We start from the raw sequence: 22,959 nt of genomic DNA on the forward strand, positions 1-22,959 counted from the left end.
ACAATGAAACCGCATTACGCATTATTGTGAAATACATAATTGCCTTTGATTAGTATTGTGAGTCATTATTGTAAGTATAAAGAAGAAATTAGGCCACAATTAAGTGAATTGAAATTAAAAGATAGAGCACAGTACAAACTGACCTTGAACAATAGACTACCACATTAGCATATTTCTGTGTAATTATAGTATAGTCTGTTGCGCAGCGAGATATAAAAGACATTTGTGCTTCAAGCAATTTGGACATTAACGTAATGTTTTGATGATTTAGCAACACGAGTTCTCATGTGGAAATGACAAAATAGGCTTTTTGTCAGTGCCTTCCAAATGACCATTAAAGAATAATTCACATGAGCGGTTTCTTTTAAACCATCTCTATGGATAAACTTTAATTAAGTTTGGAAAATAAAAACTATGTGGTTAAAACCACAGCAATTGTTTTTTGGCTTCTTTTGTGGCCACTTGGGGGCAGCAGAAGCTGTAAACACAACACTGTCATGTTTTTACAAATCTTTTACAAGATTTTATTGCAAACGTGTATGCCAACAAGGCAAGCAGCCCATTTAAAATAAATGAATTGCTCGCACGCTGCAGCGCTCCAATGTCCACTAATTTATTACACCAAATAACATGACATTTCTAGCACAACTACTCTTTATCAGATGAGTCTGATGAATAGCAGTTGCACTCGACACGTCACCACCTTGGTGTGATAAATAAATAAAGGACAGTGGAGCCCTGCAGTGTGTGAACAATTTATTCATTTTAATATCTGCTTACTTACAGCTCAGCATCCTTATTGATTCGGATGTCCATGCATACTCCTATTTGCAAACAGCCTTTTTCAGTCTCTCCAGGAATTTGCAGGCTGTTTTGGGGATTGTTGCAGACTAAAATGCCTGATTTCATGGCAGCTTTTCCAAAAAATTGTGATTGTTGCAAAGTGTATAGGTGTTTCTAAATAGTTGTGATGCTGTCATGGTTTGGGAGCTCATTATTATGAGCATTAAGTGTTTCACACAGACTTAGAATTTCTTTGTGATGGTAGTGGGGGTGCTGACAGCTGATTGCCAACAATTAGCTTTTGACGCCATTCGATGCAAAGCTGAGGGACTGTCTCCTTGAGCTGCTCACCTCCTGCTCTCTCTACCTGGTTAGCATGAACTAACACAGCACAATGTGATCCTATTCCTACTCTTCATATTTTGTCACTCGGGCATAAGCCTCGCAGCAGTGGTTTATACCCATCACCTAACTGTTAATATCACACTGACGCCAAAACGGCTGCATTCTGTTGTTAGGGAACTGCCCATTGGTTCGACAGCCCATTGGTTCGACATCAGCATTTATTCTGAGTCGTGTTTCTGGTGACTTGATGAATATAAGTCCAATATTCACTTCTGCTCTATTTTTGGTTTCTACCAAAGGCTGAGCGAAATATCTGCTTTTTTAGCTGCTAGATGCTCCACCATGCTCACCAGCTAGTTGCTAACGTTGTCTGTCTTCTATATTGTGTGAAGTAGGTAGTGCACAGTGGATTTATCAGAGCTTTTGCTGCTGAAATCAGTTGCCTCCTGCTGCTGCTGCTGCTGCTGGACACAAGGTGGATGAGAGCAGTGAAAGTCGAACTAAGCAGAATGTTGAAGGCTTGGGAACAAAGTCTCTGGTGACAAAGTCAGGCACTTCACAGCACCATTTACCTTGACCTCTCCTTCAGGGGATTTGAAGCACTATAATATCATGATACTTCTGCTCTTAACATAATTCATAAGAGGTCACTCATCAGGAAAATGACCAACGCTGTTGTTTTTCTGGTGTCTAATCTCTCTTTGTATAAATATCTAATAATGACTGCAAAGAGTGAGCAAGTTAACGGTAATGATGATGTAATAATGGTGACAGTCTCACTTGTTGTAGAGCACAATGTCTGGTCTCCAGATCTTGTTCGATGGAACTCTAATGAATTCAATGCCGTCAAACTCTGACGGCATCCATCGCAGCTTGTAGTCGTTCCAAATCTGGAAGAGAATAAGAGGAAAACATTGAGAGCATATTGGGGAGTAAACCATCTGTTTTGTGTTTTGCATTGTACACTGCAGACAGTATTAGTCACTGGAGATGTTTCCCTTCATGGGAATATTTTGAAATACATATTTATACTGCAGGCAGAGCTTCCTTTGATGTTTTACAGTAGAGCCAAATAAGGATAAGGCCGCAAAAAAAATCTAATGTTTATAGACAGGAACACGAGTTTGACGGAGCTCCCGAGTGCTTTCATTGCTTTTTCACAGAAAATCCAGGAAACATCTATTTTTTTTTGATGCAGTTCCTCCTGGTAATAGAGCCACAAAGCTTCAGTAAGCAAATGATAAAAACTACAGCAGTCACATCTGAATAAAGAGCGGCTCAGAGAGAAGGGGAGTTTATGAGTAAATAGCTCAATGACAGAACACTGACAGTGCCATCGCTTGCTATTCTGTCAACAAACCTGAGGGTAACATTTCATGAGCCGTAGATCCATTAGTCTTGGCTATTTGCATGTCATTCAAGATGAATTCATTCATTAGCAAGGCGGATTAATATCCAGTTATGACCTGGGAGCTGTTTAATTAACCACTTCATGCTACACTGGCTTTTTCATTTATCTATCCAGGGAGTTTACAGTGTGAGAGGCTGGAGATATAATTCCTGGTAGGTCGAGGAATGTTGCTTATTGTTTATAAAATATAGACGATTCTACTTTCACTCTTTGTGATCATGTATATTTTTGGTAAATGCAGTATAACAATAATAGACAGAGTGACAGAGTTTTCACAAATGTATGAACATCTTTAACAGCTCTTTTTATTATTTCTTTTTTTTACGATTTATTTAAAGGGAGGGTACACCAACTGTATGGGAGAGCAGTGGAGCGCTCTCGTTTTTTTCCCCATCATAATCAAATAGTAGCTAAATAGGATAATGAAAATAAATATAGATATTGTTATATTCTCCACAAATTTAGGATTTGCTAAATTAACTTGGTTGCTTGCTTGCAATGTTTCAATGAGGATAAACCATCTTAAATCCTTTGTTTTTGCCTCTTTCAGGTATAAATACTGAAATGAGTTGTACCAATACTATATGCTTTATCATTTTGAGACGCTGGGGGGAAGGTCTGATTCAATACTTTTAGTCCTAATCTCTGCAAAGCAACAGAAAAGCCGATCATAAATGTTGATCCCATCCCAGGGGTTGATTCAGCCCAGCTGCCAGAAGACAATGTTGGCATTGCACATTTCTGCAAACCATAAATACATAATATCTGCACATTTCATATGCATCATATTAACATTTCTAAAGTGACGTAATATAAATGCTGGATTTATCATCAGGAGGTAAAGGGGACAGTAGGTGGCGAGTCATCTAGGCGAGATGTCTGCACAGATGAGAGCAACAACAAAAACAGCTGTGATTCAGCGCATGATTGCTGATATTTCAGTGGCTTTTTAGGCCCAAAAAGCAGTTGTCGCTTTCTTTACAGTGACATTGCCGCTTTTCCTGGTGTGATTATGCCCAACAAACGGGGTATTTTAAGCCAAAACATGATCTTTTCCTAACCATAACCAGTGTATTTTGTGCCTAAACTTAACCCCATGTTAACCACAGCGCTGTTCAAATAATAACATGCAAATATAACATATCTGTGTTTTGCATAAACATTCAATGCCAACATTTTTGACGTTTGGGTTGCTCCATTAACAAGCAAGTGTCAACAAATATTTGCAATGAAATAAATAAAAATACAGTCTGCAAATTGACAGTCCGTATTATTTAATACATATACAACAAAGTTTGAATAAAGCTTTAAAATAATATTCATTCAATTGACACTGATTTATTTGTATATATTTCATTGCTTATTTATTCATTTATTTATTTCACTGTTTACTTTTTGATTTTATTATTAATTTCTTTTAGGTATTTTCATGATAATATTTTTCTTTTTATGTTTATTCAATTCCCTATTAGTACATTTCACAGATAATTGTTTTATATGTAATTTTTATATGAATTACCTGATTTATTTATTTTCAGCTGTCTACTTTATCAGTATAGTTATGATCAATATAGCTTACGATTCTTAAAAAACAAAGAAATGAACAAAAACATATGGTTCAGCCCTCCTTCCTACCCCTCTAATTTTCTTACAATCTGCAGTGTGCATGATCAGTATTGATGGACTTATGAAGAAGACAAATTAAAGAAGTAAAATGACAAAAAAAGGAAAACAAAGAGTCACTAACAGTAGTAAAATGATACAGTTCTTAATGATTAGTGTGAGGAGACAGTGAAATGATTCTTACATTCTGCCTCTTCTTTGTTGCGAGCACACAGATCAGTTGTACAGTATTCAGTACTGTCTAAAATGAAGTTCTCTTATCCCTTTCATGAAAGTAGTGAATGAAGCTTGGTTTGAAGGAATATAAAGTTAACGCATTTAGAAACACTGTATGCTGCTACAGAAGGAATCCCCTGCAGTGTTACTGCAGAACAGATGCAGTAAATTCATCAAGGGGGACTTTCTAAAATGGCTAACACTGTAAAGCCATTGGTTGCGGTTCAAAGTCTCTATCAGTGACTGTGGCGTTGACACAGCTTCTCATTAGTGATGCCTTGTTATAAATAAACAGCTCAGCCATTACGAACAACAAACAAGATCAGCCTATACAGGCATTTCAATTCGCCTTAATTTGAGAGCTCAGAGATCACAGTATCATCGTATTCACCACTCAGTTGCATCAGCATCCAACAGCTGTTTGGCCGCCATTAGTCACTGATTTAAATTGGCAATAACTATAATGCTTATTATGAACTGCAGCTCAAATTATACATTTTTTTCAAAGAGAAATACAGATTTAGTGCAGAGACAGAGAAGAGAAAAATAACTACAAGGTAATCAGGAGCGTAGCAGTTTGGAGAACAGAGACAAATGGTATTTGGGAGAATAGCTGGTTGTGGGAGGCCAGAGGTCAGGGTCCATGGCTATAGATCTGCAGGGAGACAGAGCGTGACCAACCATAATACCACCATTGATCACCAGCTGATTGCATTCAAGTGTCTATCTGAGATATCCTTGTTTTCTCATTCACTCGTCTCATCTCCTTTATTTTTTACTCTGTTTAACATTTCGGTGATGTATGAAATTCATTCACACACACAAACACACACACACACCCACACACACACAGAGGGAGAGGGAGAGACAGAGTGTGGCATCCCATACTGATGTCTGCTTAGTATTTATAGGTATGTGCAAACATACATGACCCCTCCACAGTCTTCACTTACCTCTCGAGATGGGGTTAGGTCAGTGAAATAGTTTGTAAATGCTGTATGTGATGGGTGGGTGGGTGTGCGTATGGGTTTGTTTGTGTGCATGTGTGTGTGTACTTACATGTCTGAGCCATAAATTTGTTTCCATGATCTGATTCACCTCATCCTGCAAAGAAAAGGAGAAGAAAGAGAGCTTGTTAGCCAGCAGAACTATGTGTGTGTGTGTGTGTGTGTGTGTGTGTGTGTGTGTGTGTGTGTGTGTGTGCATGTGAGAGAGTGTTGTGGGTACAGCAGCTGATATATCTACAAGAGCATGCCATATGGAGTTTTAAAGGGACAGTTCATTCCAAAATCAAAAATCCAAATATTTTTTTTCTTTCCTGTAGTGATATTTATCAAAGTAGATTGTTTGGATGTGAGCTGCTGAGTGTTAACAGCAATGTCTCTTTCCACAAATCATGACCCGGTTACTCAAGATGATCCACAGACCTTGTTGTGAGCAGTTTCATGTAGGAGCTAGGTTTAATTCAATTCAGTTCAGTGGGCTTTGTTGGCGTGACATTTGATATGTGTGTCGAAAGCACAATTACAATTAAAAGACAGTGAATGAATTCTACCAAACTACACCCATCAGCCGTATCATTGCCTGGACGGAAGCATGCATCTACTCATGGATTATATGCCCGTGCTTGTGACAGAGCAAGATATAAACATTAATTGCATCTTCCTTGGCTGAGTTGTAGCATTAGCTAGCTCAGTGGTCAACACATTCTCACTCCAACCTCGTTACATATCAACATTTGGTTAGGGACCGTCCTGTCCAGATACGATGTGAAAGGTACTCTGGGTGCATTAGTTGTTGACGTTCTGGGACGCCATGTCAAGTAATGCCACATGGTTGGGTTTACGCAACAAAAATACGTGGCTAGGTTTAGGCAAAAAGAACATCTTATGGGACCCATCTTATGGGACCCAACATCTTATGGGACGCGAATGCCGCTTTCCCAGGTGAAACTTGGTGCTTGTTGGACCCATCCACCACCACTCCCGCGCACTACTCGGACTTTCGCCGCCTTAACGGTCATTATTGTCCCACCGCTTTTCCCCTTGAAGCCGCCAAGCACCGTTAAACTATCACGGTGATCAGTCACGTATCATGCCAACATTATAGGGGGGCTTTTTTTGTCAGTGTCTAATGCTGCAAGTCACTGCCCAAGTGCTGGATTATGACGGCTTTGGAGTGAGACCAGGCTGCAGTGGTGCTAAGTGGGCTAGCAATATTAGCGCCTGGTGATGTGGTTGGTGGGTGTTGTGTTGTTGGTAGAAGAAAATAGTTCCTACATCAAACTGCTCACAAAAAGGAAAGAGACATTGCTGTTGAGTTCTTCAAATGCATTTTTTGGCGCTTTGAACTCCACATGCTGAGTTCCATCGAGTTCCACTATACTGAAGAGAAGGCAGACATCTCTATGGCCAATATTACCAACACTTGCCATCACATCAAAACAATAGACTAATGTATAGCACTACAGGTAAGAGGAAAAATGTGTATTTTCAACTTGGGGGGGAACTGTGCCTTTAAAAAAAGAGACAAAATAAAAATAAAGCCAGGAATACAAATACAAAACATTTTCAAAATGGAATTCATCCTCTAATCTTTGTCCTCTACAGCTGGAGTTGATTGACTGAAAAGGTCGACTGTGAGTAAGTTAATAATAGATGGAGAGGTTACGGATGTCACATGCTCTCCACCTCTCTCTCTGACCCTTATTCAGTTTGATTTGCAGTCCTGTGATTCCCAGAATTCCACAGAAACACATACAGGAAATGCATCAGCCACATACACTGTATACAAGCAGACGTATGAAAATATGTGCACAGACACAATGTGGCACAATTCACTCAGTGCACCCATGAACACACATCCACACACTCACCTTTAGATTAATCTCACCTTGCCAAGCAAGCAGATATAGCTACATATCAGTCCAGTCTGAAAAAGGCTCCTGCAGGCAATTTTCCCTTAATCTGAGGATTTCCATCCTGAGCTGAAAACCTCTTTTCACCGGGGGATGTGCTGCAACCCCCCGAACCATCCCCCACCCGCATTAAACTTAACACTGCCAAAGCAAAACAGCACTGTCTAACAACACTGTGTGACATTTTCGCAATCCGTGAAATTGAACAGACTAAATAAAGACTGCATTCACTTTTTGCTTTCACTTCTCGCGTTCCGCGGCTTATCTTTTGCCTTTTCTGAATCAAAGGTAGAAAATATGATCAAGATGCTTGTTGGAAGACGTCTCTCAGCTCACACAGACACTCACATACTGTTGAGAGGATGCTATTAGTGAAATAACATTTCACCCCAGACATACAGAGAGGAAATGAAAGTGCAAAGGTGCTTAAAACACCTTTGATATATTGTTGAGTCTTTACAAGCTTCGTGCACATGTTATGATTACAACATCTACTACTTAGGCCTGTCACAATAACTACTTTCGGTGGAAGACAAATTGTCCTAGCAAACATTTGCGATAAACAATTTTATTGTCATTTTGAGACCATTTACTGCTACTGACATCATGATAATATACTAGCATAATCATGCAAGTACACTCATTCAAAGAGAAATTAAGTTGTAATTCTTGAGAGTATTCAGGCATTGGAATTAGAAGGTGAACTTTTTAAAAAATATCCTAAATAAAAAAATGTTTCTGTTTCTGTTTTTGTGTTTGTTTATGTATGGAGGAGCTGAGCCCCGCCCACAGTGAAAACTCAAATAAGAGGACAGAAGTGGAAATGACAGCAAAACGCGTAGTTTTATTTCTATTAATTAATTAAAATGTTAGGGACAATAAACAAACAGGTATGTGAACACAACAGGCAATATCATACATGACCTTAATCATTATTGACAGACCTTGATAACTTGATAACGTAATTATCGTGACAGGCCTACTACTCCTGTTCGTGTGTGTGTTTGGGGGTTTAGCTTACAACTTTGACCAGCTGTGAGATGGAAACCTCGAACTCCACAGTGACGGGATCAGAGACATTCTCCACTGGTCTGATGAACTGGTTATATCTTCTGAACAGTTTCCTGAAGAGCCGGTCTTCTGCCTTGGATGAAAAGCAGTCTGGACAGACACAAAGGGAGCAGAGACAAAGAGGAGAGGGGCAGACAGAGGGAGACAGAGAGAAAGAGATCATTGATTGGATGAGTGAATGTGAATAAAAAGAAGAGTGGGAAGAAAATGCAACTAATTCATTGGAAATCTAATTGTCTCTAAGAAGGCTAATGCCGGCAGTGCTAATAAATCACAGAACTGTGAGAAAAACAGACATCATCCGTTTCCAGTTTTAATGCAGCGTCACATCAATAAGTCTTTTGAGTTTGTGGATTAATGTTTCATGATATTTGATGAATCGTCTATAAAGAAGTCTCTGAGGATTATAGCTCCTCTGCTCAGATCATCAGAGTTAGAAGTCTACTTTGAACGAGCCAGTGACATGAGTTAACTTTTGAGAGATGTTTCTTTGTATGATTTGACGGCTTTAAACGGAGTCACAGCGTTAAAAACTGTTAAGTCAGGGAGCACAAAGCAGCCATGTCCAATCTGAATGATATGGTTTCATAATATGTGACCTGTTATCTTGTATTCTTCAGGGTCATTCGCTGCTTTATTTTAGTCTTAACAGGCATCACTGAAAATCATTGTAACTGACCTGAATTCATAAATTAACTGACCACCACTGCAATTCATGCAGTGTCACTTTAAAAACCCCAAGAGTAATGCTGTCTGCCTATTTAGATAGCATTTCGGGCAGGTGGTATATTTCCATATCCAAGATGTCCTAGAATAGAATTCATTCAAGCTTAAATAAAAAATCTAAATGGAGATAAATCGCAGTGACAAGCATGTCCTCTTTTCTAGGTAGGTGTTGGCAGCTGAGGGGGCTCATCCTGTATAAGAACATGGTTTATTATAATTTACCTAAATATAGGTATGTGTTTGGTTGGACTGCGGCTTACGTGCTGTATACATTACCAGAATAAGTAGGGCCTTATTTGCTAATTACCCAGGAAGGAACCTAGAAGGCCCGAGGCACAGTATCAGCATGTCTACCTAGTGAAAAATGCACGGCAAGCTATTTTAACTTAGTGCAGAGGAATTGAAGGCTGTAGCCTGAGTGCAGAGGAATTGAAGGCTGTAGCCTGAGGACAGGAGATGAAGTGCTGAAAGTTTTTTTTTTCTTTTTTAGCGCAGGTGAGGAGTCGAGTTGCGGGAGGAGCTTCTCGCTCTGTTAGTGTTTTCACCCCATTCTGTATTCAGATTTATTTGCCTTTCCTCTGTGTCAGAAACATTTCACTCTTGCAGATAATGTAACACTGGTACAGGTTTGTGTTATCATGGGAATCAGGACTGTGGCAAATTCAGAACACCGTCCCATAGGTGCTAAATTGACCCAAAATTGACCCTGAAAGTAAATTCATTTCAAGTCATAATTGTTAAAAAGACCAAACTTCATTTTTGATACTATTAATGTTGAGACTTTTTCATTTTAAGTGGCAGAGTCCACCATTTCTGCCAGCATTCAAATTACTGTCCTGATTTCAAGGAATACAGTCTTTCTGTTCACTCTCCTGGCGCTGTAACGTAACAGTAACTTAAGTTACCAAACATTTCCTGTTGCCAGTGCTTCACATTTAGAGCATTTATCATGTGGGGGCTTTTATTTTGAAGCAGCCACAGGACACACAATGTCACTGTAGTTTGTGGTAACCACAATCATGAATCACAAATGCATTTATATTACACAGGACATTTTGTACATTGTTTAAGAGCGGGTACGTTTTACATATCATACGAAACAGTAATGAATCAAGACAGGAAAGCAACTGAAGCTACAAACTACCTGCCTAATATCAGCCAGAACTATCAACTGGTTACTCTCCATTTCCATCTTCAGAAAATTGCATTAACTCTAACCAATTACTGTTGGGTGGGTGGGTGGTTGGGTGGGGAGGTTGATTTTTCCTAACCAATCACTGGAGACCAACCAACATTTTTTCACTCTGACATCATCACAAATCGATGTTTAGTCATAGACTTTCCACAACTAGATGCAACATGAAAGATACCCTGGATGCATTGGTTGTTGACGTTCTGGGACTCCATGTCAAGTTCTGCCTGTTACATTGATTGTCTTCTTTCAAAATACACTTCCATTTTCACAGGAACATTAATGTTTACATACAGTCTCTTTCGAAATAAACACACTACATTGGTACAACACTGCAAATTGACTTGTTTTTTCAACAACTAATGCATGTGGTTGGGTTTTGGAACAAAGAGCAGGGTTTGGCTTTAGAATCTTAAGGCACGTGAACACTGCTCTCCTGGGTGAAAGTTGGTGTTCGTTGCCGCCTTAACTTTAATTCTTGTCCCGCTGTATTTTCCCCTGATGTTGCCGGCCACAATTAAACTGTAACGACCACCGGCCGCGTATCATGCCAAGGTTAAAGGATGGCTTTTTTGTCGATGTCTGACGTTGGAAGTCACAGCCAAAGTGCTGGATTTTGACAACTTCAGAGTGACTGTCTCATTTAAGTCCATACTGATGCGTAGCCATGCTCACCCACCTGTTTTGTTCTAAGAGTAGTAAACATAAAAGAAACTACGATGTCGGGCAATATAGAGAAGACATCCCATCTCTGTATTGATTTAGAACGGCCTAGATAGCAGCACCTATCTTGTCTATAGAGTTCACCATTGTTATTTTTATTCCTCATTGGTTCTGGCTTGACAGCATCATTACTACCACTCATGGCCCTGATTGGTTAATCAAGTCCCCCACTGGTTGTCCTTTTATTTTAACCAAGAAACTGCTGTTTCATGTCACCATGCCAGACAAATCATTAAACTTAAACTTGTGGAGTGGGCAGATTCAAAGGTCTGAACTCAATCAACTGCTGTTGTGTGAAGAATTACTTGTGCTGTGTGCAGTATGAAATCAGATTGTGGCTGCTCGTGGTTTGATGGGAAAGGACATTGTTGACTGACATCTTTATTCAAACAACATTAGTTTGTTTGGCTGCACTGTATACTGACAAATTAGCTGCAGAAGGAGTGTTTGCCATCTCCAAAATTCTGGGACATCTTGTATTAAACAACACTTGCTGTTACCATGGTTACTACAGATGTTGCCAAATCTAGTTATGATATTAAATGACAGTGAAACTGCACACTTTACCAGACGAACCAGTTTATTTTGGTCGTGTAAGCTGCGAAAGTTTTCAAAGTGAACCATATCAAAGCGACAAGTTGAAAGTTCCCCACACAGTTTGCTGCCTCGAGGCTAACTGAGTCACAACGGCTATGCCTCCCGCTGTTTGTGAGGGTGATCACCCACTCTTCCTCCTTCAAGACCCCCAGTGCTCCCAGAGTTCTCACACAAAAACCCTGCTACACCCCCCATCATCCTCTATAAATATCCAGATCAATACCACATTCTTCTCTGCTGGGCAGCTCTCAAGGTTGTTGAATGGAGGAGAGGATGCAGGAGGGAGCTGGATTGGAGAGGGAATGCACAGAAGGGATAAAGAAAGCAAGAAAGAAAAAACAAACTTATGTTTGTTTTTTCTTTCTTGCTTTCTTTCTTTATGTTTCTAATAAACAGACAAAAAGACAAAGAAATATGGGAAGCAGTTAGACAAAGAAGACGTCTCCCATTCAGCAGAACTTGCAGAATTTCTGTCACCTCAAAGACAGAGATTTTTCAGAGCAGATTTTGCCTTGAGGTTCTTTTGTTGTTTTACCCTAAACTCTTCTTCAAATACGATCCTCATTTGATTAAAACCAGCAAAACTGAATTTGGGATAGATGAGAGAAAAATATCTTAATTAAAGTGTGAGTTCTTTGGAGGAGGCCTTGAAATCCTAATGATGAAACCGTGTTGACCCTATTACATCAAGATCCCTTCCTCAAAGGCAAGAGATAACCCTGTTCATGCAGACAACAATGACACCAGAAACCCAGCTGGTGCTGAACTCCTGCTGACAGCCCTCCTGAGAGAACGACAAGAGGAATTAAAAAAAATACAAGGAGAGGAGAGGAGAGGAGAGGAGAGGAGAGGAGAGGAGAGGAGAGGAGAGGAGAGGAGACTGAAAGCAGACTGAAAGCAAAGCCTTCTTAAAATGTCATTCAGAAGATTATGTGAATCCAGACTGTAGCTTTGTATCTAGTAGCTGCCTAGCATGTGCTAATGCTATGCTAAATAGAGTTTAAAGGGGGCATGATACCAAACATCTGATCCATGTTTGGCAAAAAAGTAAATAGCCTATGCCAATACACAGTGTTGTATGTTGTTGTCTTGATCGCAGAAGAGAAGAGAAGCGAAGAGAAGAAAAGAGAAGAGAAGAGAAGAGAAGAGAAGAGAAGAGAAGAGAAGAGAAGAGAAGAGAAGAGAAGAGAAGAGAATTCTAATTAGAAGGTAAAAGAAAAGGAGTGGAGAAATTAAATGGACTGAAATGGACTGTCATGGTGCATCGTCTACTTGTTGGTATAATTACAAAGGCAGAGCTGCTCTCTGTTACACACCACTGACTAACCCAGCTCTTTGATCATAACAGGACACTGCACTCACATGCACACACACACATAGACACACACACACACACACACACACACACATTTAACATGGTCAGATGCATTTCACGTTGGGAATCATAAAAGAACCAATTATGACAGAAAATGAACCACAGGTTCTCCCCACTTTCATCTGGATTTGTCACATTTCTGTCCTCTCTCCCTCCCGCTCACTCTCTCCGTGTTTCCAATTATGACTCTACCAATCTCACTCACCAGTTTTCACTGGCTGCTTTCATCTTGCCAGGATTAACATATCACGTGGCAAAAAGGTAAAGGGTGAAAAATTATTTACTAAAACAAAAGTATATAGAAGACAAGTGAAAATGTTTTACATAATGCCTTAACTAAAACATGTTGCATCTTGCTATCCGTTACCAACTAAATGAGCATTAAACTATTTTTCAATTGACAGTTTTGTAAACACCTCCCCCACACTGCAGTTGTCCAATCATAGCTTAGAAACGTACTAGACAAGGCAGGTCTGTCATGTTGTGGCTTTTTGAAGCAGTGTACATGAGGATGACGTAAGAGCAAAGCAAGGCAAGGCAGCTTTATTTGTAGAGCACATTTCATACACCAGGGCAATTCAAAGTGTTTTACAGAGCTATAAAATATAACACATAATGAAGGATACAGATTTTCAATAAAACTGTAATGAAAAGGGGTTCAAAAGGTAAAATTAATTACTGATTGATTTACAGTTTAAAGAAAATCACCATTAAAAATTGCAAAAGTGTAGGCAAGAGGTGCAAAAATAAAAAGATTATTTTAAATGATTTCAAATTAAGTGAAGTAGGCAGTGTAAAAAAGGAATGTGTAGTCAGAGTCAGGGCTTGTCTAACATCATCTGGGAGGTTATTCCAGGTTTGTGCTGCATGATAAGAAAACACTGCTTCATCATGTTTTGCTCTAACTCTTGGGACGATCAGTGGGCCGGCCTCAGATGTCCTCACGGTCCTAGAAGGTTCATATGTCACAAGCATGTCAGAGATATATTTGGGCGCTTAGCCACAGTGATTTATACACAAGCCACAAGATTTTGAAATCAAAATTTTGAAAGAGACCCACCCCTCTTCCTCTTTCTGTCTCTTTATCTGTTAAACTTAGGCAAAGCTCAGATCAAATGATTAAACTAGGCAGGCTGATCAAAATATAAGCCAAAATTCTGTCACTGCATTGCTTACTTTGCACCTAAAATGCCTTGAGAAACATATTATAGTGCACTGCTTGGCTCTTATATGAGGATTTGTGAATCTGTTTCTTCTATTGTAACATTTCTCACCCTTTTTTAGCTTACCATTTAACAGTAATGTGAGTGGCCTTTCCTAAAGCAGTCATATGTACTGATATAGTGGGAAAAGCACAGGTGTTACATATAATGTCAGCGATGGCCCAGTTTTATTCAAGTGTCCCAGTAAGTGTGACAGTGAGCAAGCATGCATGATATAAGGACTCTGAACCTGAAGCAGCTTCATGAAATCCAGGTATCATTATTTTGTTATTCACACCTGTGATTTTCCTACTGTGACAAAATGCCTTCTGTGAAAACGGACTGTTGTGTTATCTTTGTGAAATCTAATTTGAAAATTCCCCAGTCAACATCTCATTAAACTGAATTCTGATCAAGTTCGATCAGGGTTGTCGACCATAGGCTGTTTCATATTACCTTTCGGGAGTGAGTTACTGCCCCAAGCGAGGGAGTTTAAGTATCTCGGGGTCTTGTTCACAGGTGAGGGTTGAGTGAGATGAAACGGCGGTTTGGTGCAGTGTCAGCAGTGATGCAGGCACTGCGCCGGACCGTCGTGGTGAAGAGAGAGCTAAACTAGAAGGCGAAGTTTTCGATTTACTGGTCCATCCACGTCCCAACCCTCACCTATTATCATGAGCTCTGGGTAGTGACTGAAAGAATGAGACTGTGGATACAAGCAGCTGAAATGAGTTTCCTCAGAAGGGTGGCTGGGCTCAGCCTTAGAGATAGGGTGAGGAGCACAGATATCAGGAGGGAGCTCGGAGTAGAGCTGCTGCTCCTTCGAATCAAAAGGGGTCAGTTGAGGTGATTCGGACATCTGATCAGGATGCCTCCTGGGTGCCTCCTATTAGAGGTGTTCCAGGCACGTTTAACTGGAAGGCAGAATATGCTGGAGGGATTACATATCTCGTCTGTCCTGGGGGTTCCCCAGGAGGAGCTGGAAAGCATTGCTGGGGAGAGCAACAGCAGGGGCAACAGGTTGAGCAAAGCGGTTGAAAATGGATGGATGGATGTTATATATTATACTATTTATCCACTAATTTAGAATGATATTCGAGCTTGGAAGGAAACGGACTGTGTTTTGTGATGGGGTGATGCAGGTGTTGTATTTCCATCACTGCGGATTGGAGCCAGAGCTGATGAATACCCGTGACCACTGCAAAGTCATCTGACCCGGGTGTAAATGTAGATTGGAACCTTTCCCATTGCATGCAAAAGTCAGATGTTAGTGAGTGTTAGTGGGTTTATTGTGCAGTGGGAAAGGGACTTAACTCTCTCATCCAAAGTGGGTTAAATATTAGCAAGCTAATGTTAGTTTGTCAGTTGATTCAGTTAGCTAAGGAACAGTTACACCTGTCAGTTAATTGGCGTAAATATAGAATGATGCAGGGATGAGTCCTAAAACCCAGAAATAAGTTAGCATTATAATACTCACGGTTCCCTTGTCTTGAGGTCACTGAGTTTTGTGAATGGGTTTTTGGTGTGGTATCTAAAATAAGGTCTGTGGTTAGCTTAAGAGACTTTTGCATTTTGTTCTATGACATAAAATATGCCAGTAATTACCCCACTTGTGAATTTTTAACCCTTTAGATGTCTTAAAAAAGGCAGCTCCCAACAAGTAGCCAACGGACTACAGAATGTCATCACATAGAACTCGGCTTCACAGCCTCGTTGTGGTGGTGACGTTAAGTTATGCATCTATAGTGTAGTTTGTTTATAGGCTAACATTAGCTTTTTACTTCTGGCAATTTTATCTACACTTAAAAAAACATGAAAGTGGTGTTCAGATTGTCTTGCTAAACAACACATTTAAGTATCATAAACATTTGTTTGACACAGAGCTCGTTATCTGCAAAATCAGAGATCAAATGGGAAAATCCCATTTTGCTTTTCCATGCGGTAACCAGGGCGACGCTAACTCTATTTAGCAACAACTAATCTCTGCAAAAGAACTTGCTTATGTGGTACAACCTGGTTTAATTTATGTATAAATAACCACTTACAAGGGTGGTAAAACTGGCTCCTAATCAGCACCAATACAATGACACTACTGTGACAATACTGTAAGCCATATGTTATATGGAATATAGCGTCGTGTAGTTTTAATTTTAGCAACTTTTTTTGTACTAATTCTGTGCTGTCATGTCAGGTATGGAGAGGCTGTGTCCTTCCAGCATTTCTTTTTCGACCATTGCATGAATATAGGCATGCTTATTGACTATATCTGTCCTAATATGATAATAATTCAAATATAACAAGCAGTCACTGTACAGCTATAAAGTCATTGGTTGAGCTAATTTTTTCAATCAGACTTTTTTTTAAAACAACATTCAGCTGCAGCTCATGATTGAGGAAATATGAGGAGGTCATGATTACAGTAAACTGAAGGAGGACGGATAATGAGTGATGGAGAGGAAGAGACCATTTTATGGGCTGTTTGAGAGGATACTGTTAGAGAGCCATTTAGCCTTCATTCTCCCCTGAGCATGCAAATGCTTTTAAAGGAGAGTGAGCGAGAGAGGCAGAGAGGAAACCAGAGAGAGGCAGGGGTGAAAGAGAAAGTGTGTTTTTACTTTTACATCTTCAGCATGTACAATGCTTGTATGGTAAACACTGTATAAAGGAGTAATTGCTCAGCGATGAGCCGAAATGCTCTGTTCGTGCTGTTTGTTTTCCTTTTGTGCCTGTAAAGCTGAGTTGAAATGAGCCGGAGTCAACTGACAGAGATTAAACGGGGAGAGAAAAGTAGAGAGAGGGAGAGAGACAGCAGAAAAGATGGAGATAAAACTGAGTAAGATGAAGTAGAAAGCTGATGACAGCAACAGAACCTGAGAGATTTGTGAGTGAGAAAGTGTGAAGACAGGTGCAAAGAGCCTGAGAAGATAGGATAGTGGAGCAGGGATAGGAATGTGTGTGACTGTGTGTGCGTGTGTGTGTGTGTGTGTGTGTGTGTGTGTGTGTGTGTGTGTGTGTGTGTGTGTGTGTGTGTGTGTGTGTGTGTGCCCGGTAAATGGAATAGAAAAATGACAGCAGAATGCTCTTTCTCATCACTACAGTGCTACCTTTGATTCTGTCTTTGTCTTCTTTTAAAGGAGATATATGCACTAATATAGGGCCAATACAGTGCTATTAAAAGCCTCATGACATTCACAGAAGACCGCACACGTCTCTGTGCACTCACACATTTTCATGCAGAAAGAAAATGAACATTTTTAACACCCAAAATGAGCAGATCAAATAGAAATTGCACATCTTTCCCTCAAGGCGCTTTCCCCCAAAAAGTGGGTTACATGAATTTGAATATGTTTCATTATAAGAGTCGTTCAATCTCTGTAGTTTAATATCTCAACAGTGGTTTCCTCATTTAGAAATGAACATTTTTGTAGTGATTAGGCTTAAATGACACCCTGAAGTGGCCATTTTCTTATCTCTGGACTTAAGGAAATGTCATCTTAAAGGTCCAGTGTGTAAGATTTAAGGGGATTTATCTAGTAGAGGGAATTGCAGATCACAAACAGCTGAAATTTCTCCTGGGTAGAATTCCTTCAGTGTTAATTGTTCAGGAGGTTTGAACCAGGAGCTGAATTATCCACAGAGGTCTGTTTCTCTCCAAAACAAATGGACCAGGTGATTAAAACTGTTAAAAACACTGAATGAAGCAGTTTCACATTACAAATCAGTGTTCTTCCTACACTGTTTGGCACATTGCAGATGGGCCACTCGCCCAGCACCTACTAAAGTGTGCTCACCTGTTTCCCTGATACCTTAATGTGTGCCCACTTTAGTTCTGATCCAGACGTTCAGGAGGCATTTATAGAGAACCAAATTATCCACTGAGGTCTCTATCTCTCCAAATCAAACAAGCGCGGTGATTTAAATCAGTAAAAACACTGAATAAAGCAGTTTGACTTTGCAAATCAGTGTTTCTCTGACACTGTTTGGCATGTCGGAGAAGGGCCACTTGCCCAGCACCTGCCACTGTGTGCTCACCTTTTTTCTCTGATTACTTAAGATCCAGATGTTCAGGAAGTTTTTACCAGGAGCTTAATTATCCGCAGACGTGTCCTTATCTTCAAAATAAACAGACCAAGTGATTTAAACAGGTGAAATCACTTAAAAAAGCAGTTTTACGTTAAAAAATCAGTGTTTTTCCAATGCTTATCTCGGAGGGGCTTCTAAGTACGGTGGCTGATGGGAAAATGCGAATGGCCCTATCTAGAGCCAGTATTTGGTTTGTACATTCTGGGCTACTATAGAAACATGACGGTGCAACATGGCAATCTCCGCAGTCAATGATCCAGTCCCTATGTAGATATAAATGGCTCATTCTAAGGTAACAAAAACACAATCATTTTTATTTTCAAATGATTATACACTTAAGAAAACTCAATTTTCGCTAATATAGACCCCTAAATTCGACACGGTGGACCTTTAAACTTGGAGAAGCTAGAGCCCAAAAAACTAGGCATCAACAATGTGTCTTCTTTATTTATATGCTATATTATTACGAAAAGCATTAAAACAGAAACCTCTGTTGGCGCATTTTATTTATTACAATATTGCTTTTCTGTTGACTGACACTGGATTTGTGTGTTCTGTGGAAATTAAGAAAACACTCCCAAACTTTATGTGTTCCAGTTGGACGGGCAGCTGGGTGTTGATGACAACAGGCAGATGATTACAGCGTTGTGAAATGAACACTGCAGTGTGAGGTGTTCTCGATACATTTATCTGTGAGTCAGTTTGTGTTTAGCCCCGCCCCCTGTGCTCTGTGTTCTGCTCTATAAATGTTACTGTGATATAAGCCTTGTTACCACGCAGCTACACACACACACATACACACACACACACCTCATAACCACAGTTCAGTGACCATATCATCAGTCATGCATTCAAATACACAGCAGCCTCTATTTGAAAACAAGGGACAGCGTGATGAAAATACCTACAGGCTGAAGTAACACATTAGTAGTAGCACATTTTTAAACCACCGGAAGCAACACATATACTGTATGTATGTGTACATGCTATTTACTCCTTGTGAGTTCATGCATTTTGAAGGCACAGGGACCTCTGTGTGTATATGAGTTGGTGTAGATGTGTATTAGGCTAAAAGTCTTGAGGTACGGCATGCTGTTTGTCACAATTACCCCACAATCAGCCCTGAAAAAGGATGTGATGTCACAGTTTTGTAGGTAGGATGTAGGTATTATATGAATGTTGATTAGAGATATTACAAATTGTAATCAGTCTGTTTCTGCAATGCAATGCTACAGTTTTTAGTCAGGTATACTGCACTTAACATGGTGGTGATACAGCCCCAGAATAGTGACTTTTAAAGCTCCAGACACAGTGCATCAGTGTTTTTACTGGATGACTGATCACATCCATAAGTTTAAAGTTGAATTTAGGTGAACTCTGATATGTGTGACCATCAGAGCTGCCTGTGGATTGCACAGAAACAGGAAATGCATGGTTCTCTATAGAAATAAACAGGAGACAGAGCAAAATGTTTGTGTAGTGAAAAAGTGATTTTTAAGTGTCCTCAATTCAAACATGTCTCATACAAAATATGTTTATGTACCACACGCTTGCTTTGCCAAATATGCTACAGAGGAAACATAATTGCTGCCCTGATTACATTCATTAGCAAAATTTCCTCTAAACCAGGAGTGTGACATCCCTATAGTGCACATTAGAAGGAGGTCCAAGTGGATGGATGCATGCACAAAGCACAGGATATTGGCATCTCTGACGAGGGTTCTTGTCTAGCGTCCAACATGTTAGGCTTCTAAAAAAACTTAAAATCAGCATTGATGTTGAACATTTAATGAAGACTATGATGTTTGTTTAACCTTAACCAAGTGCTTTGGGTTGCCTAAACATAAGCAAAGATGTTGTAGGTGCCATGACAAAGAATTCAAGTCTTTGCAGTTTGCACATACAATCAGGACAGACATACATTCAGTATAATATTTTCCTCAATATGTGAGCATTACATTTCCTCCAAAACACACATATTCATTTTATTGCAAGTGAAGTTTTTTCTTTAGCAGATGAAATAGCTTGTTTTGTTATCGGGTAAAAACATCTGTAAAAATACGCAGAGATTTGCAAGTGTTCTAAAATTTGTAAAGGTGTAGATATTCTCAGATTTATAAGTTGTCTAAAATTTGTGAATTTGTAAAATGATCAGACGTGTGAGAGTACTTGAACCTATAATGATGCAAAGCAATCTGTCAATGTGCAGTGAGACTTGTAAATTTTACTATGATTTGCGGAAATGTAAATCAAACATAACACTTTAAACTTCATTGCACAAAAAAGTCCTAAGCCTCAGAGTAGATGTTTGAAAGATATTAGTAAAAAGCTCACCTGCTAGCTGGCTACCATTAGCTACTGTAGCTGAATCACCCACTAAATACCAGTAACTTCAGGAGTATTCGCACATGGGAGACGTTTGCCCTGAGGGCTTTCAAGTCTATTGATTTTAACCCACACCACAACCCTTTATCCCCCTAACCTTAAGCAAGAAGTCCCTTTATGGAAGACAGCCCTGGAAGAAATCTTGTTTAAGATGGTTTGACGCACTTCCCAGAAGTCCCTCTGACTTTAGCAGTGTGTCTGAGTTCACATTTACATGTTCAGCTTGAGATTCAGGTTCAAAACTTTTCATGCTCATTTATAAATGTTTAGATGCAAACTTTGCTTCTGAAAATGTGGGAAACAAGGGAGTGAGAGAAACACACACACACACTCACACACACATATAAACACTCACACACAGACACCTCCCAGCCAGGAGGGTCATGCATGGTATAAAATGTGTGTGTGGAGCCTGATAAACCATAAAAGAGCCTATCTGCCACCTTGCATAAATCAGATATGCTGCTATTTATGCCCGTGGAGCAAATGTTTACGTTACCGCTTTGAAATGCCGCAGCATAATTACTCTCCCCCTGCATCTATTCCACAGAGTGGCTCCAGGTCACATCCAAGCTCTCTGCCTCAGCTGCGGTCAGTGATTAAGTCTGGGTGCATTTCAATAATACCACATCCCTCCTTTCCTCTTCCCTCCTTCCTTTCCTCCCTTCCTCCCCCTCCTCCTGCTTCCTTCCATTAATCTGTACCCTCTGCCTCTGTCACTCTCTTCCTTCCGCCCTTCCTTATCGCATCAATTTCACAGACAAAGCTGTTCTCATCTTGTTTTAACCTAATCTCAACCACCAATACATCCATAATGTTGCACTGACATTAACTTCTTCCTAATACTAAGATTTACCAAGCTAAACACAGCTTGTAACCCTAAAATACCCCCTTTGAAAAGGTGAGGATCCATCAAAATGAGCCTTAAATGACCCCAATTCAATAAATATCCTCACTCTAAAACTTTTTCCATCTTTCACAAAGACATACAGGAGCAAACACACTTATAAAAAAGTCAATACAACTTTTTTAATCATACCATAATTGGGGTATAACCAAAATAAGGTTATCAGACTTATCCAAAGACGCACATGGCATTGAGAAAGGTTTTTATCAAATGCCTGCAGACGGCATGCCTGAAATCCGCCTATCTGCCCTCTGTCTGGAAAAATACAATGTTAGCACAGGCCCCGTGTAACTCTACAAAACTCTCTCACCAGCCGTAAACTGCGAAACAGATCCTGTAAACAAATACATAATCTGTTTTGGTTTCCTGAAATCACGACTGACGCCTCAAAACAAAATTTGCATTCATCAAAATTCATTTCCCGGATTCTTCTGCATTTCATTTTGTTGGCCTAGTTAACACAAAACCAAGTCCTGGATATGTATGTATGGATGAGGTTTACGACACGATCATGTCGCGAGGAAAACAACAACTTTGAATTCATAGTGGCTGAAAAGGACAATTTGGCATCAAATCTTAGGACACCAACGATTATTTTTTATACATTTTCAAATCATGATAAAACTGAAAAATAGTTGAGGCTGATTATCTGTGACCAGCTTTAATGACTGAGGAACTTCTTGGCTTTTACGCACAGGGTAGAAACTCCAGCACATTGCTGCTGAGACAAAGTTATTGAAAAGCGTTTGACTGAACCATCACAAAATCTAACTGTCCGGACACTGGCGCGCAAATCTCACACCGTATCATCTCCTACTCTTACAACCCAAACGATCTGATAATCTTTATGTTTCTGAAAGCATCAAATCCACATACTATACAAGCCTACCTGGGTTAAATCCTTCTTACCTTGTGCCATCAAACCCACGAGAAGAAGCAGCAAAGTCCATCTCGCCGCCGGCTGCATCTCTCCCCCGTGTCGTTTGGGGATCTTCTTCACTTTTTTTTCAGAGGGAACTCTGTCGGTTCAATCGATGAGCAAAGAAATAATTGAGTGTAATGGCACGAAAACGCGCGTCCCTCCCCTGGTGCCGCCTGTCTCGCTCTGCCGGTGCGCTCCTTCCTGATCTGATCCGAACTTGATTTCGCTCGTCCCTCCCCTACGAGCGCAAAGCTCCCCCCTGGCGCATCCATACGGACTCCACACAGGGAGGGAAGAGCCGCCCTAACACTTGGAAGCATAATAGACGTAATTTGATTCATTGGATGACAGGAAGAGAAAATTAATCCATAAACACAATAAATATGAGCCTAAATTCATGAGGGATGTTTGGCACTGGTGACTAGTCACTGCACTCACCATGTTTTTATAGGTTTAAACAATGTTAGGATTGCGCAGAAAAGCC

General features: G+C 40.0%; 1 protein-coding gene across 3 annotated transcripts in view; it reads right to left on the reverse strand.

Moving 5' to 3' along the window:
* Positions 1-22,624, reverse strand: part of chrna6 (cholinergic receptor, nicotinic, alpha 6) — a 33,641-nt gene extending 11,017 nt beyond the window's left edge. For 2 of the 3 annotated variants that reach the window (XM_050045191.1, XM_050045190.1), the window contains exons 1-4: positions 22,463-22,624; positions 8,317-8,456; positions 5,438-5,482; positions 1,909-2,018 (exon numbers count right to left, since the gene is read on the reverse strand). In XM_050045191.1, coding sequence (XP_049901148.1) covers positions 1,909-2,018; positions 5,438-5,482; positions 8,317-8,456; positions 22,463-22,520 — 353 coding nt within the window. In that variant the 5' untranslated portion in view covers positions 22,521-22,624. Of the gene's footprint in view, positions 1-1,908; positions 2,019-4,346; positions 4,514-5,437; positions 5,483-8,316; positions 8,457-22,462 lie in introns of those variants that run through there. The other variant, XM_050045192.1, reaches the window with a different exon arrangement.
* Positions 22,625-22,959: the final 335 nt, after the last annotated feature.

The sequence above is a fragment of the Epinephelus moara genome, chromosome 5 (genome assembly GCF_006386435.1).
Source record: "Epinephelus moara isolate mb chromosome 5, YSFRI_EMoa_1.0, whole genome shotgun sequence".
Taxonomy (NCBI): Eukaryota; Metazoa; Chordata; class Actinopteri; order Perciformes; family Serranidae; genus Epinephelus; species Epinephelus moara.